Genomic DNA, 20,545 nt, shown 5'->3' with positions numbered 1-20,545 from the left:
TTTAGCCTGCATAGATATAATCCGACCATCCCCTGATTTAAATTTATTTTCATTGTTTCAAAATTTTAAAATACATTAAAAATATCTATTTATGGTAATACTGAATGATAAGAGTCAATGGGAATAACTAAATACACAATTCATCAACAATTACTACACGTCACTGTAGAAAAAAAATACTACCCCACATCTCAAAAGTTAAAGGTATACTTTGAGCTTTGTTTTTTTATTATACCTTTATAAAGTATTGTTATACTTTTCGTACATGTAGTATTTCTATAAACCAATGTCATTACCTCTCAGAGCAGCTTCAAACTTATCTCTCTCCATTTCCATTGTTTGTTTCAAATCTTTGACCACTTGACTTTTACTTTGAAGCTTGCTTTCTTTCTTCTGTAAATCTTTTTCTAAGTTCTGAATGATCTCCCATCTTTTAGCATGTTCCTCTCGTAATCTCTTCATATCTTCCTGGACACAACTATCTTGTGGAACTCCATACAGAGACTGAAATAACAGTCATTTTATTAATTCATAGCTATAAACTGTTTTGTTTGTGTGAAACCTAATGATACGATTAAACATGTTAAAATGTCATTTGATGGATGGAGGGATTGGTGTTTTTGGTCCAGTGGTAAATATAACATGTATATTTGGACAACGGTGTGTTAATAAGGTATGAATATGAACCCTGCATTGTGCAAGTCTGACACTCTGAGCAGGATTTCAACATTAGGTAACAGTCAGCAGGAAACATGTCACCCTACTCAAACACAGTATGCTGACTCGAACCAATCTTTGATCTCACTCCTAAATGTCATGTGCAAAGCATAGAACCAGCAAATACTGATTTTCAAGTCTATGGTTTGACCCAAAAAGGGATTGAACTTACCACACACTAAACGAGCACTCTACCAACAACACAGGTAATTTTACTGCTTCCTATAAAAACAATGTCTGTGAAAAGAGACAAGAAAATTTGGGAATAAATGTTTTGTAATGGTGTCAAGTCCACAATCCTGTCTTATTTTATTATCAGTGAATCCTCAGCTGATCAATGTTAATTATTGGTATAAAGTCAACCTACCTGTCTTTGTTTTAATGAATCTTCAGCAGCCCTAAGTTTTGTACTGGTATCTAGTAACTGTTTTTCCAGCTCACTGATCTTTTCATTCTGTTGTTTCACTGTCTGGCTGGCTTGTTGTAATTGGCTTCTTAGGTTCTGTTCCCTTTCTTGACTCTAGAAAAGAAATGAAAGCATTCTGTTTTAACCTTCCATGAGATGCTGTTAAAATGTTAAAATGAAGATGTATAAGTATATCGTCAATAGTAAGAGAGAATGAATGAATATCATTCCTTTTCTTACAGACATGATAGAGATGAAAATAAAAGTATGCTAACATCATGATGACAAATAAAATAAGCAGATATAACAGTATTGAAAATAAGCATTCAATGGGTACACTATGATTACTTGACAACTGTGTTTCGAATGAAAGAGTTTATCTGTATACTCCAACATATTACTGTAGCATAACTTAAGTAAAGATATGATATGCACTAAAGTAGAATTATGCTTATTCTGTCCATACGGTATATTGCATTTCAAATTCAAATTGACCTGCAATCAAATTTTGAATTAGTCCGTGAAAGAACATCCAGGTCCTTTTTTGACAAAAAGATGACAATTTGGAACATCACTGTGATGTTACAAGATAGAAACTATGACTATTTCATGTACTTGGTAATTTATTTTTTAAGTTTAATACACTGATTCTATATATATTTTTTTTAGTAATTTACAAAAGCGTTCATATTTTTCAGGTGCCAAAAGATGGACTTTTGTAACTAAAACTATCATCATATAAAGATTCAACACAACAACCTACCCTGTTTAATTCTCTGTGAACCGTAGGACTAGTGACCGATGCCCTCTGTATAGATTCAGTATGTACCATACGTCTGGGTGATGACATCACTCCACTATGTACTTCATTTTCTAACTGTTTAATCTTAAACTTAGCTTCTATTAATTGATTTTCTACCTCAATTTTTTCTTTCCGTAGCTTTCGAGCACAGTGACTTTGACTTGTAGGACTCAAGCACTCATTCTCTCGGAACTGATTAAGATTTTCCTTTAAGTTCCCTATGATTTGTTCTTTGTTGTGAAGTTCATAATTAATTCTGACTAAATCATTTTCCACTTTAGTTAATTTATCTTTATGATGTTCTAATTTCTCAGACTTGCTCTTCAAGTCAGATTTTAATGTGTCTAATTCATTTGAAATTGTGACTGACCCATCACACTGAACTAATTCTTTCATTTTTTCTGACTGCTGACAGATGAGTTTTTGTTGCTGAGAAATGGCCTCGTTCAGATTTTTCATTTCTCGATCAGACACTTCCTTTTGAAACTTACACCCATCAATTTCTATTTTCAGTTTACTTTTTTCTTTTTCCAGTTTTTCACATTTTGATTCGATATGCTCTACTTCTTCCACTAATACCTGCTTTTCACTATCACATTTTTCAAAGCTTTTAATTTTCAGGTCCTGTTCATGAATCAGAATCTCATGCTGTTTACACATTTTTGATATATGATCCATCTCTTTCAATGACTTTTCAGACTTGCTTTTGTACTGTTTTAGACTGTCTAAATCTTCACGTAAACTCTGAACTTTACTATTTTTTACTTCTAGTTCACACTTAAGTTTATCACAAGATTCTGTTTTTTCCAAACTTTCCTGTTGTAAACTGTCCACTTGTTTCTTCAGGTTTTCTATTTCAACATTTTTGTTTTCCAAGTCTAATTCTAATTTATTTAATGAACTTTCATGTTCTTTTTTCAGTGTTAAACATTCTTTATCCTCATCATCAACATTTTCAACATCATCACCATCTTTAACACTGATAAGTTTACTCTTAAGAGTTTCTATTTCCTTTTCAAGCTCTGTTATTCTTTCCTCACTCTCTAAAACTTCAGATTTTGCATTTTCATGGAGCGTCTTGTGCATGTGAAGTGAAGACTTGAGCTCAGCAATTTGTAACTTGGCCACACTGCGAGAACTCTGTTCGTTATCACTTGTCTCTGACTGAGAACTACAACTTTCAAGTTCATTACACTTGATCTTTAATCGATCTAAATCAGTTTGTAAAGTTTGCTTTTCTTGATTTATGCATTCAATTTGTTGACTTAGTGAGCCATTTTCTGCAGAGCTTGTTTCATTTCTTTTCTTCAAATCTACAGTCAGGTTTTCAAGTTCAGAACACTTTGCAACCAATTGTTCATGTTCTTTTTCCAGACTTTCCTTTTCATTTCTAATATCATTGATTTGCTTGTTAAATGTGTCACTTTCTACTTCAGCATTCTCAATCCTTTGATTTATTTCTTTTTGCTCTGACTGAAGCTGTGTAGTCAAGTTCACATTTTCTTTCAGTTGTGCTTCAATTTCCTCCAATCTTTTGTCTTTTTCACAAACAGATTCAGATTTATTATCAATTTCTTTATTTAATTCCTCAATTCTATTACACTTTTCTTCCAACTCATTTTTGAGTTTTGATATTTCCTGGTCTAGTAAAGTGACTTTTTGTTTATGGCTCTCTTCTTTGCTCAACTCACCGTTTTTAAGATCAGTAATTTGGTCCTCCAGTTTTAGGACATATTCCCCCTTTTCCTTTTGTTTTTTCTGTAGAACTTCTGACAAATCTTCTATTGTCCTTTGTTCATCTAGAATATCTTTTTCCAAGTTCTCATTATCCTTCTTAAGACTTGAATTTGTTTCAACAAGTGCTTGTAGCTCCTCTTTCTCCTCTTCCAAATCACGTACGTCAGCTTCCAACATTTCTTTGGCAACTTTTACTTTATTCAGTTCATCATTCAATTCCATAAGCTGAATTGTTTTTTCCTTTGACAAACATTCCACCTCGCTGACCTTGCATTCTAATTCATTGACCTTGGTTTCAATGGCAACCTTACTTTCTATCATGTCTGTAATTTCAATTGATTTCTCTTCCAACTGGAAATCCAAGTCTTTACAGTTTTCCACCAATTTCTTCATTTCATTTCCATTTTCCATGTTTGAGTTTTTAGATTTTTCTAGTTCTTTCTTGAGGTGTTCCACTTCTTGTGACTTATTTTCACTTTCTATTCTTATCTTTTCACACTCTTGTTTCAAGTCTCTCATCTTTTTACGAATATTTGTTAGTGAGTCAGAAGACGGACTGTCGCAAGATTGCAGACTCTCCACAACAATTTCTTTAATTTCAGTTTCTTTCTCGAGAATATGATTGGTTGTTTGGTTGACCATTTCCCTGAGGCCTAAATTAACTGTTTCCATCTCTTCAAGTTTTTCTGCCAAATTTGTATTCTCAATATCTTTACTTGAAAGTTCCTCTTTCAACTGTTGGACATATTTTTCAATTGAAGTTGTTGTTTCTGATTTTTCCCTTATCTCCTGTCTACTGTGTTCAAGATTCAATTCAAGCTTTGTTTTGGTTTCCTCTAAGTCTTTATTTATAGTGTAAGCATCAAGAACATCCTGTTCCAACTTGTTCACTTTATCTTCTAAGACAGACAATCTGGAAACATTCTGCTGTAATAAGGCAATCCTCTGCACACATTCATCTTTCTCTCTCTCAAGTCTGTCAGTATTGTTTTGAAGATCATGTATTTTACTATCTGCCTCATTTTTCTCTCTCTCAAGTCGCTCAATATCTTTCTGAAGAGTATCTATTTGACCAGCTGCAGTTACTTTCTCCTTCTCAAATTTATCAACTTCACTTTCAAGTGTTTGTACTTTACTTGTGGCTGTTAAATTCTCCTCAACTTTTGTAGCCATCTTTTTCTCAAGTTCTCCAAAATTATTCTGTAATTCTTTAAACGAGTTGTGAATGTCATCAAGCTCTTTAAGTTCTAATTTCAATTTCTCCACTTGTTCATCTGATTTCTTCCTTTTTTCCACTTCCTTTTCTAGCTGAGATTTCGTATTTTCCAAATCCCTCATCTTAGTGGTTAATTCCTCCAATTTATTAAAGGCTTCTAGTTTATGTTTTTGTTCAGCTTCAAGACGGGATTCTAGGTCCTCTGATGTAAGTCTGGCTATATGTAATGCAGATTCCAACTTGGCAGTTACAGAGGAGTTCTTCATGAATTCTGCCTGCAAGTCTTTGATTTGACGAGACAAGTTTTCCTTGAAGTGGTGGTTTTTCTCTTCACTTCCACAATTATGAGCATTACTTCTCAGTTTCCTAACAGGTGAATCTACCCTTGTTTTTCTAGGAGATTCTGTTTCTTTCAAACATTTAGATGGAGAAAGAATCTCCTTACATTTCATTGAAGGTGAGTTCTTCATTGGACTCATCATCTTACGTTCTGCTTTTAACTGGTGAATCTGTAAAATCATCATTTCATTACATATAATTCTTCTATCTAAGGGCTGTTCCATTAAACACATACATAGTACCCAGGGAAGGCACTTTAAAAATGGGGTAACCACCTACCTATAGCAGCAAAGTAAAATACACTAAAATTTACACTATGCTAAAACATAGATGACACCCACCCATAGTTAAGATTTGAAAGTGCCTTCCCTGAGTCCCATGTATGTTTTTATGGAATAGCCCTAAGTTGTTACAAATATTATTGTTACTGGTATTAAAATATTTTCTATTCTTAAACATTTTATTTCAATTTACCCAGTAGGTCTATTGACAAGATATAACCAAACTACTTAGATATATTGTTTATTTTCAAGGATATTATAGTTTCGTGATTTTTAGGGCCAAAACTGTGTTTTTCTTGTCCCAAATTTCTGATCCATCTTAGAGAGAATAATGAAATTTACAGTAGCATATTTTTTAATGACTATCTTAACCTCTTGCCAAAATTTGCAATACAGAGCTATAGCAAAGTAAGTTTAGAGAAAAGAGAAGTATGGTAATCTTTTCCAACTCAAGCAAAAATTTATACAATTTAGATAAGACTTTGAATTAATAGTTTTGTTGTGAAAGAAATGAAAGTTTTCCACAGACAATATTTTCAGCATTGCTCCTATTGAAATTAATTTTTGTGTTTATGTACTCATAAAATAAATTTAGGAATGCCTAAATTTTTTAAACATTGTCATTTTCCAGTTTTCATTTGTCAAACACATGAAAACAAAATTTTTCAATAAGAACAATACTGAAATTTTGCCAAAAATATATAATTCATGTTGAATAAATACAACATCACATGAAGTTTTGTGAGTTAATACATGTAATTTCATCTCCTTAGAAGATAATTTTTTTCTTCAGGTAAATTAATCAATGAGTGAGATTTCTCTTAGAAGAAATTTAAAGGTCCCAGTGAATAAACTCCACCGAGAACAATATATAAATAACACATAGCTGAGAGGGTGATAGAGCAGATTGTTACCCCTAGAAAACATTGTCAACTGAGGCGAAGCCAAGGTTGACAATGTCTTTTTGAGGGGTAACAATCTGCTCTATCACCCTCTCAGATATGTGTTGTTTAATTTATTATACTGATTGTTCTGTTATTACTGTCTATTAAATTTCAAATTCAAAGTAATTTACTATGTCGTCTTGTACATAACAATCATCCATATTTATTAAAGCACAAACTTGAGCAAGCGATTCTGTGAAGGGTAATAGAGTATTTGCCATGGGATAGAGTAAATTGTCTCCCTTGTATTAACCAATCAAAATCTGGCATTTTGACGTGAAGTATAATAATAGCTATTGTATTTATTCAATGGGACAAGTGAATTAACAAACATTTAAATCAACAGGTAAACTACAAATGATTATGTAGAAAACTTTCATTTCTTTCACAATAATTCCAATTTTTATTTGCTTTTTTGATTTCCAGTTAGCCAAAAAAAAAATCCTTCTAATGGCCCCTTTCTAGATGAATGTTAGCTAAATAGAGATCATCACTTTTTAAGATAAAATATGTATGTGCATGTGCTTTACTGCTTGATTTCAATCATTCACATACATTAACTTTTTCCTTGCATCTTGTTCTGGTGTTTATTTCAACAGTATATGTGTATAGCATGTTTGTTTTTTAATTTAAAAGTACATGCCCATTACATCATTGAAAGCATAAGTTCAAACTGTTTTTTCTCCAGATACCTAGTCAGTTCTTGCACTTGGTTTTGGTTCAAAATTTTGAGAAAATTTCAGATTTCAACATAAACGTCTGAAAATTACAGCATAGGTATTTGAGTGTACTGTCAGAACACACAAATTTAAGTTTGATCAATTCTTTTTGTGATTATAATTGTACTATAATCTTTTAATTCACCTGTGTTTTAAGATTATTAATTTCTGCCTTGTAACCGTTAATGAGTGCATGTTCTCTTTTAAAACTTTCATCTTCTTCTCTAGCAAACTTATTCTTCCATCCAGTAATTTCTTCATCTTTCTGCTTTAAAGTTTCTTCCAGGAATAAACAACAATTCTTCTGGCTTTTCAACTTCTCTATGAAATTCAAATAACCAATAAAATATAAACTCATATAAAGCCTGTTTTATTCCAACAACTGTTTGCATAAAAATGATAAATCGCCACTGAAGTGAAGGAATAGGTGATACCTGCTTGTGGTTTGATGACTTTACAAAGGATAGGTCTATTAGTGCCAAAATTAAAATGTGCATAGCAAATAAATAAAATAATATTTCAAACAAAATTTTGTGGACGGATTTTCAAGAAATTGCAATGTAAAGTGAAAAAAAAACATCCCCCTGTTCTTTTTGCATATATATTTTATACATTTATAAATTTAAATTGATAGTACCTCTGGATGTATAAATGCTTCAAATAACATTTTTCCGATATTCAGGTGCAGTTCAAGAAGTTCTAAATCATACAAAATTTCATAAATATCCAAAATACCATCCAATTATGCATACTTTGCCATAAAATATGAGAAATGAAACTGGAAATAAAACATATGGTAATGAAAGAACCTTAGTGAGCTAGGTCACATACCCCATGTCCCCACATTGTCATTGGAGAAATAAAATAAGTGTAAGAAAAAAAAATTGTATCAAAAAAAATCTATAGTATGTCCTTATTATCTACACAGTTTCATGAAATTCTGTTGTGTGGTTTGAGAGGAGTTGCGATGACAAAAGGTTGCACTAGTATATTGGGCAAATAAGTTCAAAGGGGCATAACTCCTGGAAAAAAAATTGAATCGTAATTTCCTGTCGATATGCATATCTACATAGTATGTCCTTATTATCTGAAAAGGTTTCATGAAATTCTGTTGTGTGGTTTGAGAGGAGTTGCGATGACAAAAGGTTACAGTAGTATATTGGGCAAATAAGTTCAAAGGGGCGTAACTCCTGGAAAAAAAATTGAATCGTAATTTCCTGTCGATATGCACATCTACGTAGTATGTCCTTATTATCTGAAAAGGTTTCATGAAATTCTGTTGTGTGGTTTGAGAGGAGTTGCGATGACAAAAGGTTGCAGTAGTATATTGGGCAAATAAGTTCAAAGGGGAGTTACTCCTGGAAAAAAAAATTGAATCGTAATTTCCTGTCGATATGCACATCTACGTAGTATGTCCTTATTATCTGAAAAGGTTTCATGAAATTCTGTTTTGTGGTTTGAGAGGAGTTGCGATGACAAACTATTGCAGTAGTACGTTAAAGTAAATAAGTTCAAAGGGGCGTAACTCCTAGAAAAAGAATTGAATCGTAATTTCCTGTCGATATGCACAACTACATAGTATGTCCTTATTATCTAAAAAGGTTTCGTGAAATTCTGTTGTGTGGTTTGAGAGGAGTTGCAATGACAAGAAACAGGACTGACGGACTGACGAACGGACAGACAGACAGATGGAAGGACAGATGGACGGACGGACGGGTCAAAAACATTATACCCTCCGCAACTCGTTGCGTGGGGTATAATAAAAGTAAAGGAAACTTGAACAATGAAATATGAAATATAAAAATTCCATTTATCATTCTCACCAAGATGCATGTGCGAACCAAATAATATAGTGTTTAATTGTCAGAGAACTGGCTGAGATTGCCATAATGGGTGCTCCAATAGTTCCTTCCATACCATGCCACCCAACCCCCAACTTTCAGAAAGGTATCTGATTTTGTGTATACTCAACAAGAACCCCACTCTCCATTAATATTTTTGAAGTAAACATTTCTTTGCATAAAACTTTTTAAGAAGTGATTAAAATGAGTTCCTGTAAAATAGTGACACTATATTTCTCGAGTTATAGATAGTTTTCAGTTTTTACTTCTCAACAAAAAAAAAAACATTTTCAACCCGAAAAACCAAAATCTTTTACTAAAATTGTGAAAATTGAACTTGTACATATCTTTACACTTGCAAATAAGTAAAATGGCTTTGATGCTCACTTTCTTGATAATTTTTTTCCTAATGACCAATTTGAATTTTACCTTCCAGACTTGATTTTTGACTTTTTGTATGAAATCCTCATTTTGGCCACTAAAACAAAAATTTTCTCTAAAAACCTGTCGATTAATTTCAAGGTTATGCTTAAAATTCTCCGGAGTTTACAAATTTGTAGCAAAAAAATACCCAAGAAATTATGAAAGTACTGTGTATGGAATGAGGTGGTGCTTTATTTATGTTGTTGATCATTGATTAGATCATTCCTCAATTTTCAGTGGGGTTCTTGTTGCTCAGTCTTTTTTTCTATATAGTGTTTTGTTTACCTGTTGGTCTTTTGTCATCATTCTTTTGCCATGGCGTTGTCAATTTATATTGAAATATGAGTTTTGAATGTCCTGACGGTATCTCCCACCTCATTTTTTAGACAAAATTAACAATTATTTAAAATAAAGTTGCACCTTTATAATTGTTTCTCCTTATTATCTAGATAATACATTCCAGCATGTCTTTTCTACATCAGAATCCTATGGTAAACAGGGATACAGTGAAAGCAGTCTAAACTAATCACAGTTGAGATTTTGTTTTGAATTGACGGATTGATTTATTACAGAACATTCATTGTATGACCTGTACCCTGGTTTCACTAGATAATTTCTTCTTTCGTTGTCAAAACAAACTTTCTAATAGTTTTACTTAGGTGCATTTCTTTGACAGAAGTACTTTCAAAATTACACTTTTTGCAAAATTTGTTCTTCATATGTAACTGTTAGACCACAGCTGACAGATTTACTATGGATTCATAAATTTCCAGTGAAGAAAAATTGTATTTTTTTTAAAAAATCTTACAGCAAATATCATGATTTTGATATCAGGTATGGACGTTATAATTTTACAATGATAATCCATTATTATTTGTCTTTGTTCTTTGTACCGTTATCCTTTTTATGCATTGTTTATGCTCAATTTACAGACCTAGTGCTGCCCTTAACAGTTTTATACCAACAAGAAAATAATTAACAAATAATTTTCCTATGTAACTCCAGTTTTATTTGCAAGAGTTGTGCTCCATAATATTTCTTTGCAAATGTGAGTGAAAATACTTTGTATTATTTTGCAATCTTAAAATCTTACTTTTGAAGTTACAATCATTACATGACTGTATATCCAATACTTTTCACTACACAATAATCAATTCTTATTAAAGATCATTTTATTGGTAATAAATTTGGGGCCCTACTGGATATCATGGTTGTGTCCATTCCTGATGCTTCAATCTGTTGATACCTATATTTTGGCAATGCACAAGGTCATGTTTTTCTCTGTTAATGACGTCTTTACATTAGATCCATTAGGTGTTAGATGTGTACTGATTGATGTTTAGTCTTTGATACATGATTTTTTTAATAGTTATTGGCTTTGAACTAGCTGTCAGTAACTACGAGTACTTTCAGATCTGTATTGTGTCTGTCTTTTTTGTTTTTTTGGGGATATATAAATACCTTGCCGTGTCCGGTCTGTGTTTTTATGCTTTGTATCAATTTGATGATCTAAGCCCTTTTCAACTGATTTTTATAGTTTGTTCTTATGTTGTACTGTTACACCACTATCCCAGGTTAGGGGAGGTTTGATCACTCACAAACATGTTTAAACCTGCCACATTCTTTATGTCCCTGTCCCAAGTCAGTAGCCTGCAGTTCAGTGGTTGTCGTTGGTTTATATCTGTCATATTTGTTTTTCGTAAATTATTTTGTTATAAATTTGGCTCTTGGTTTTCTCGTTTGAATTGTTTCATGTTGGAGTCTTTTACAGTCGACTATACGGTATGGGTTTTCTTATTGTTAAAGGCCTTGCCTATAATTGTTGCATCTACTTCATTTGAACTCTAGTGGATAGCCTTTCCTCTAATTGTGGACTCTGTCCCTGAGGGAACCATCCACCCAATAGCAAGTGCTTCATCTTAAATAATGTTATTATACTTAAAACTGCCACTCACTCAAGCAAAGCAATGCAGGCCTTTTTCATACTCTGAAATGTTTTCTATTTTTGGATTTGGTCTACAGTATACCTGATGAAGGTTTTTTAAGTGTTGTTAATATGATAATTGGTATTGCTTGTTTTTGAAGTGAATAAGTTTGTCGGCATAATCTTCTGCTGTCCAACTGTTTGACAGTTCATTCAACATATATAAAAAAATTAAAAATATTTGTGAACAGGAAGTAGTTTTCTGACAGATCGAAAAAGTGCTAACACGTATTAAACAACTCATCATTGTCAAGCTGCTGACCCAATACGAAGTCATTCTGTTTAGTAGTTTCTGAGAAAAGTGCGACAAAAATAGTTGTTGGACAGACATGGTGATTGCAATGTAGCCTCCACTTTTAGATGATTTCTGATTTTAGTGTTTGTTGGTGTTCAAACAACTTTCAGAGACCCCCCTGAATTTAGTACCGGCGGTATATTAATTGTAAGCCAAACCTGACAAACACATGGACATGCTAGGCTGCACATCAGTAACTTGAACAGACTCACCTGAAATGAGAAAAATTCAGGTGAAAGTTTATAGATACATAGTGAGAGAAGCATGCCAATGTGTCTGCCAGGATCACCAAGGGACTAAAGGCAATACTTACACACAGAAATTGTATTATGAATACAGTACACTACAGCTCTAATGGTGTTATTCTATGGTTAACCAAACACAATCTACCTCAGCAATGCAGTGTAATAAAGGAGAAATATAAAACTACACAGGTAAAATAGTTGAGTATAAAATTTTATTGGAGAAAATATACATCATCACAGTAATTCAGCACCTGGCAGACACATTGGTGCAATATATTACCACATAACATTATTGAAAATACTAATAAGCTTTCAAGAAAAGTTTGTAAAAGTGGTAGGGGTTGGAAGAGACTAAAAATGTATAACTCATGAAATTCTGTTATTATTTTAAGAATGGAAATGTTGATGTCATATACATTTGCTTAGATTGTCTTTGACAATCTTTGAACAGAATTATAAATTTTTTTACTTGTCAAAGGATCTTTGAACTGGGAAGAGGGGGGGGAGGTCAATAATTTTAGGCAGACAGTTATACTGGACATCACTACATAGCAACCATTTTTTACACTTATTATGTAAAATATCAAGAATAAGAATAGTTCCCCTTTTTTCTTTAGATATAATATAATATTTTACACAAAAATTACCAGAGTTTTTCAGGATTTTTTATTCATCAAAGAATATCTTTATTTATAATGTAACTAAAAAAATCATGATAATGGAATTTAGAGGACCCTATGTTTTTCAAAAATATGTAATTTTAGTATCATGAGGTGAGAGTTTGCATTTTACAAATCTAGTCGGTGAAGGTTATTTTTTTTTGTCTGTTGATTAATGGCTGATGAATTTGTATGGAAAACAAACAAGAAATAATATAAAACTATAAATAGGTATATTTTATCTGTGGTCAATGTCAAACTAGAACATGAGCTGTGCATAGATGGGTGTTTACATTTAAAAAAATATCCCCCATATTATATATACATGATATCTTCATGTCCTTACTCTAAACAAATGTGAGGGTTAAAATAATAAATAAATGATAAAATAAAATTCAAAAATAAAAACATAAAAATAAAATAACAAAAGCTGACTGATCATCTTATAAACAGCAGCTAACATAAATGAAAACATGCAATAATGAAAAGAGTCTTGTGCATCCAAAAACAAATAAAGATGATATTCAGTCATTGAATTTTGTCATTGTTACCATAAATATTAGTCATTTGCATAACATAACTTTGTCATGTTTAATTCTTCACACATAATTCTTGCCCAGACCTGTTTTGAAAGACCAATAACAGACTGGCATTTTTTATGGTTATAAAAAAAATAGAAAAATGAATTAAGTCATGGGTAAAATAAGAGGGTCAGTTTGGAATCCAGAAGCAGATGTTTCCCTCCTTTGATGTAGGATAGGAGGAAAAAAGCTATGAAATTATCACAAAATTCCAGTAAAATGACTACTTTTAAATGTAAAATAGTGTTTCCTATCAAATAACGATACAACTAACTGAAAGATTAGATTAATTGTAATTTTTTTTATGCTGATGCCTATTGAGATTATTTTGTCAGACACAACTATGAGAAACATTTCATTTTCTTGAATGACATTATTGTTTTTCAGCAATAAGACTCTTTTAGTAAAATCTAACTGCATATCAAACACAGCATGCTTAGTAAAATCATTCAATGTCTGGTCCTCAGATTATATTTCAAACCTGAATGTTTCCCTGACAACCTAGCTAACTTCTGTTTGACAGAGTTACTGACTCGTCTCCGTTTACTGGTGTTCAGTCGATCACGGGATCTATCACCAAGTTTACGTTTGACCAACTTTACATTTTCTTTGTCCTTAGCTATTCTGTCGTTGACTGTTTTTTTCATTATCTGTCGACTACGTCTAGATTCGGCTATAGGCGAGTTTCTAAGCCTTAGTAGGCTAGTTTTAGTATGATGTGCAGTCAGTCTGTTCTGCAGGGGAGTCAGCACCACTTGTAACACACGACTGCTGTTTTGTAACGGTCTGTTGATTATGAATTCCTGACTAGAATGACGCATGCTCAGTGGGGGACACAGATTACCTTGGGAGGAAGGAATATTGTCAATACCTTCAAACTCAGAGTTTTCAGATTCCATTTTAACGATCTGTTCATCCTTCTTTATGAGTCTTTCTTCAGCATTGGTTACAGCATTCGTACTTTCTTCCAGGGCTGTCTGAAGCTCTGATATCAGTATTTGCTGGAAAAATAATAAATCATGTAAATGTCAGGGGAATTACTTTAAAACCATACAGCCTATTGTTTATGCCACTTGGTATTGCAACAGGGTTTGTGATATCAAAACTCTTTTGTAGACTTTTTCCTGCTCAGCAAAATGCGACAGAGTAAGGCATCCCACATACTGCATTAATGTTTCCAATATGGTACCCAAAGTCAAGAACGTTTAAAAAAAAAAGGGGGATTGAACGACACAAAACAGTCATGGATCATTTAACACAAATGAACACAAAATATTCTTCAGCTAACTACAAAAAAAATCCTGATCTATCATTCAAATTTACAGGAATCTTGTACTATGACATTAAAGTTCTTGTTCTGAGAAAAGACCACTCTTTTCTCAAAAATGAATGAAAAAATAACACGATAACTTTTTCACATAGTCCATTCTCACTTGTAATTCTTATGAAGAAATCACCAGTATGTATTTTTTTCAACAGGAAACGTATTTCATTTTGGCGAGAATGCAAAAATCCTACTTTCAAAAATCAAAGTAACGAAGAACTTATACTTAGACTTTATTTCTAAGCAATTTTTTTTTTGTTCATGTGAAAAAAAATTTTGGGATCTGGGTTCAGCCTCCATATGAAGACTGTATCCCATTCTTTACCTGTTGTTTAAGTTTCTCCTCATCATCATTAATGACCTCCTTTAGCTGTTTGATTTCTGTATCCGTCTGTTGGAATGTTTCTCCAGCTTCCGTCAGCATAGCATTTAATTCTTTTATTTCTGTCTCCTACAAATAGAAGTATTAATGAACTTTTTAGCTCAGACTGTCTCACATACCTGCCACTTTCAAAATCTTCACAAGGGATTTTTCTTTAGCACAGAAGTACCTATTATAATGCATATTTGTGATATGTGTTTTAAATCTATTAGTATTACACTAAGGTTTGAATGGATATGTCTTTTTGACTCATTTGAACCCGTGTTTTTGAAGTACTGTATATTAATTTATTTTTGTTGGTACCAATTTTCATGGATATTAGATTTAGAGGTTTTGCCTAAGTCTGCTTACAAGCCTATAAGATATGTGCACTTTGTTGAACATTTAAATTTGTTGTAGACCTACTACAAATAAATCCACGAAGATTAGTATCCCATGAATAATAATGAATCCACAGTATTCAGCTTATATAACAAAGAATTTCAAGAGTCAGATCAATACACCTAAAGGGGGAAATCCTCTCTTAATTGGACAAGTTGGGAGGTCTGTCTCACAAAACGGCATTAAAGTCCTTAATCTCTGTCTCCAACAAAAAGAAACTCCAAAATGACCTTTCTTAGCTTAGGACTGTTCCATTAAAACATACATGGCACAGAGGTATGGCACTTTGAAAATGATTACCTACAGAGATGATTTTAGAATTTCACTTACACTTTTACTGTACAAAAAGAAATTTTGACACCCAACCACAGTTGAGATTTTGAACTATCTTCCATGGGTCCAAAGTATGTGTTTTGTGTAACAGCCCTTAAGGATTGTCTTATCACTTGATTTGTAAGTCCTAAAATACCAAAATTGTTCATGACCATCCTCAGCAGGATATTTAATAAACTTGTATTGAACCTCATCAGTGTTGTATGTCATATCTTAATTGTCTTAGTAGTTTGTAGTACTGTGGATTTATTATTATTCATTGGATACCAATTTTCGTAGGTTTCGTGGGTACAGGTGAACCACGAATTTTAATGTTCAACGAAAAACATATTTTCAATAGGCTATGTATACATATATTGGCAAAACCACGAAATCAAATATCCTCGAATATGCAAGTTTTCAGCAATCCACGAAAATTGATACCCACGAAAATAAATGAACCCACAGTATTTGGTCTTGACTGCAGATCCTTTATAGTTTGATAAATTTAACCAAAGCTCTTTTAAATTCTAGAAGTTTTATAGCTCAATATAAACTGTCTTTTGTTTAAGCCTTTATGATGCCCTCTAGATGTCTATTGGTTGCTGTTCCTTTGACATATATTCCATATCACTTTTTATCCATTGGCATTTAATACGTGTTCAGCATTATGTGTAAGTTTAGTTCTAACATTTTGTCTGAATAACTAAGATTTCACTGAACAAAATCAGTAGCATCAGCTTGATCTTGAAATATAATACTTCTCAAATTCTGATATTTTCTTTAAATAATATCTGTGAACAGTCAAGATACCATGTTTGATCAGCCTAATTACCTGTTCTTTAATCTGATCCTTGGCCTGCTGTAACTGTTGTGACAAGGTTTCCAACAAACAAGTATCTCCTAAATCAATATCACTCTTTCTCTGTAAAATAGGCAACATTCTTTATAACTATGTTCAAAACGATGTAAATGTAGCAATAAATTGTCACAATCACAGCAATATGAAGGAAAACAAAGTGACCAATCATAGCACAATGTTCTATCTTTATACATAGATAATCTAATACAGTTATTATATTAACTCTGCAATTTGGATACAATAGGTTAAAGACTGGTACTCTCTTAATACTAAAAATAATATGTCTTTACTATTTTTATGTGTTGTTAAGTTGTCGTCTCATTAACATTTACCAGCACATTTCATTTTAATACATTAAAACTAATATGATTGTAAAAAAGATTACATTCATTTGTAGGCACTGTTATACAGGGTTTAACCTGCGTTTATATTCTTTTTTGCCAAAACAATATTTTTTTTGCCGACTAACAGAAACATATATTTTTTTTGAAATTTGTCTACTTGCTAACAAAAAAACAAAAAAAATCAGTTTGCAGCATTGTTGTCTCATTTATTATTGTTCTACATGTCTATTTAATAATCTACATTGTAATAAATAAACATTCAGTAATAACGAACATTTCTGATTTTCAGTATTTTTTAAATGTACTGTAAAATTGCAATATAAATCATGAAATCATCATATTTGACTTCTTCAATATTAAAGTTTATCGAATACTTCCTGTTTAGTTGAAGGACAAAGACTAAAGTCAGAGATTTTTCTTACTTTTGAACGTTTTTCTTCAAAACAAGATTTCTTTTCCAGACCAACGTTAAAAGTAAAAGTTGAAACCTAAAACTATGCTTCAAACACGTGTGCTGATAAAACTTTTGTGAGTACCCACTTCAAAATAATTAGTTCAATTAAAGTTGTAAAAACTACTCTTTAGGTGACATGTGACACCATTAAACCACACAATTTCATTAAACAATGCAATAAGCTCCTTTACTAATTATTTTATTGTTGTTATCAAATGCAATCAGCTGATTATTGATTATTTCTGTCAAAATCGTAATGCGTGACTAGTTCAAGGTGAAAATCCGAGTATTGTCGGATTAGGGAAAACGTCAAAGAAATTGGAAAAAAAATAAACAAGAGGGACGAAGTCGAATCGTTATACTTCTCTCGCCAATAATGAATTTTAATCGCCACAATTTTATTGTTTTCGAAAAATGTGAAACAGTTGACCGCCAGTGGAAACCACACCTGAATTTATTAATATATACCAATTAACATAATTGATAGGCACTTGGTACTTGAGAAATAAACTTAACCGATGTAAATGAAAACTTGAAAGTTAGGTCAGAGTGACACACACAAGAGGCTGATGCATCATTATACCATGCTTACTATTGTTGATCAAATAGCATTTAAATCAATGCTGAATTTATTAACATGAACAAAGAGAGAAATATTGGTCATGTGACATCATTCAAGGGCACCTGCAGACTTAGCAAAATGTCATTGAATCCCAAATTTTATGGCTGTAGACTTAAAATTTAGCACATGTTCAAGTTATACAATCTTCGCACTCATCCACAGGCTCATCAGCCCAGGCTTGTAAAATTTTTGTCGGGCCTTCAGATTAAAAAGTCTATTGTGAAGACTGGTTATATCGTTAAATGCAAATGTACAAAGTTTCAGTTGCTTCACAGCTCTTACTTATGTTCACTATTAAACCTTTACTGGTGCCACATGTGGTCTTCAAGTACAAGTAGTCATTCAGAAGTAAACTGATTGGTCTATTTTACATACTAGGAATAAGACGTTTAACTGTTGGCTCTTGTACACTAATTATACCCCTGCACCAACCCCATACAAGTAACCTGTAAACAGGAAGCTGATGGGAAGTTGATGTAAAAATGCCACACACAGTAAAGCACGCAAACATGAAGCTTGATACCAAATTTCAGGGAACTCTGATTATTAGTTCCCAAGAAGAATGCCACTAAAATCTTACGAGAGACAGAAACATGGATAGAACCAGTATAACCCCTTTCCTTTGGAGAAGAGGTTTAAGGATTACCTTTTCTACAGTATTAGTTACAAGTTCATCCATTTTGTTGTTGACTTTCTTCACCTCCTCCTTGGCTTCCTCCTATAGGTAAACAACATAAAATTCATAAACATGTAGTACATACTGCAGAAGACACATTTAATTTTTTACGATATGTTTTATAAGGAGATATAAGGCCACTTAATTGGCCCGTTCAATCTTGATATACAATTGATTGATTGTTGGCAGTTTAACACAGTGTCAGCACATATTGGTAATGCTGCAGCAAGAGATGTTTATTCAAAGAAGTGAACATATGTGAAATATATTTTTGGGTAAACATTTTGTTAATGTGATTATATTAACAAGAGTGTACACGCTGAAATGTCTTGCCTGCTTTACTGACCATTGATTTTATGTTGAAAATCTTAAAGATAAAGGTTTTACTAAAAGCATTACAGAAACATTTTTAAAGATCTATGACAAGGTCAAGGTCAAATAAATCGTGTCAGACAGACATATACACCTTAGGGCTGTTCCATTAAAACACACATGGTACCCAGGGAAGGCACTTTAAAAATGGGGTAACCACCTATAGAAGCAAATTAAAATTTCACTTACATTTCCACTATGCAAAAACATAGATGACACCCACCCATAGTTGCGATTTGGAAATGTCTTCCCTGGGTCCCATGTATGTTTTTATGGAACAGCCCTTACAATTTTTTTATACACCAAATATAGTTGACCTATTGCGTATGCTAATTGAAAAACAGACCAAAACACAAAAACTTAACATTGACCATTGAATCATAAAAATGAGGTCAAGGTCAGATGATACCTGCCAGGCAGACATGTACACCTTACAATCATTTCATACACCAAATATAGTTGACCTATTGCTTATAGTACTAGAAAAACAGACAAAAACACAAAACTTAACATTAATCAATGAACCATGAAATATAGGTCAAGGTCAGATGAAACCTGCCAGACTGACATGTACCCATTACAATCATTCCATACACCAAACATAATTGACCTACTGCTTATAGTATTTGAGAAACGGACTTAATCATGTAACTTTAACCTTGATCATTGATCCATGAAATGAGGTCGAGGTCAGGTGAACTCTGTCTGACAGACATGTAGACGTTGCAAGGAACCCATATACCAAATATGGTTATCCTATTACTCATAATAAGTGAGAAATTAACATGACAAAGCAGTTGCTGAACCATGAAAATGAGGTCAAGGAAAATGGACATATGATTGACGGAAACTTCGTAACATAAGGTATCTGCATACAAGATATGAAGCAGCAAGGTCTTCTACCTTCTGAAATATAAAGCTATATACAAATAAATTACGCCGCTTCCGGATAGTAATAACTATGTCTCACATACTGCAACTTTTGAAAGTCGCAAGCGAGACAAAAAATGAACGTTAAATGTCCATTTTTTGTCAAATAAACATGAATCAGTTATGGCAGGTTTTTATCTCACATATAATATTCCTGCACTGTATTAATCAAACTTTATATAATTTCTGATTGCCATTAGATCATACATGTACCTTGTCTTTCTGGGCCTGTTCAAGTACTTGCTCGGTATCAGCTAATTTAAACTGTAAAGATGTATTCTTAGCAATATAATTCTCCTGTTCCTTAATGTATATGTTCAGTTGTGATTTTGTGGTTTCCAGTTCTTTTTTCAATCCTTCAAGTTCTTCATCCTTTTCCTATAAATAGATCGTTATCTGTTTAAGAGTAATACACCAATACAACAACATCAAATCAATCTCGTCAGCAGAGTTCTCGAAATCTTTTTTCACAGGTGGTCCTTGGAATAAATCTGCTGGTCCTCACTATTATTTCTATTGCAAAATACCAAAATTGTGTCGGTCCTTTGCAAAATTTGGTGGTCAAAACCTTTGGTCCAGCAATTTTCGAGAACTCTACATCAGTGGTATCTTATGTTATAAGCACGATCACCACTTCCAGTGTTGGTTCATTTTACAGTTAAAACATTTTTGTTATTTGTAGAAGATAATTTGGTAT

General features: G+C 32.6%; 1 protein-coding gene across 2 annotated transcripts in view; it reads right to left on the bottom strand.

Moving 5' to 3' along the window:
* The window catches only part of LOC127719676 (kinesin-like protein KIF20B), a 55,710-nt gene that overhangs the window by 19,375 nt on the left and 15,790 nt on the right, over positions 1-20,545 (bottom strand). For both annotated transcript variants that reach the window (XM_052225912.1, XM_052225913.1), the window contains exons 14-22: positions 20,062-20,226; positions 18,517-18,588; positions 16,424-16,513; positions 14,839-14,964; positions 14,061-14,190; positions 7,307-7,482; positions 1,887-5,387; positions 1,085-1,237; positions 297-504 (exon numbers count right to left, since the gene is read on the bottom strand). In XM_052225912.1, the coding sequence (XP_052081872.1) occupies positions 297-504; positions 1,085-1,237; positions 1,887-5,387; positions 7,307-7,482; positions 14,061-14,190; positions 14,839-14,964; positions 16,424-16,513; positions 18,517-18,588; positions 20,062-20,226 (4,621 nt within the window). The remainder of the gene's footprint in view (positions 1-296; positions 505-1,084; positions 1,238-1,886; positions 5,388-7,306; positions 7,483-14,060; positions 14,191-14,838; positions 14,965-16,423; positions 16,514-18,516; positions 18,589-20,061; positions 20,227-20,545) is intronic.

Source organism: Mytilus californianus, unplaced genomic scaffold (genome assembly GCF_021869535.1).
Source record: "Mytilus californianus isolate M0D057914Y unplaced genomic scaffold, xbMytCali1.0.p SCAF_11, whole genome shotgun sequence".
NCBI classification, from domain to species: domain Eukaryota; kingdom Metazoa; phylum Mollusca; class Bivalvia; order Mytilida; family Mytilidae; genus Mytilus; species Mytilus californianus.
This window is presented reverse-complemented; position numbering and strand designations above follow the sequence as displayed.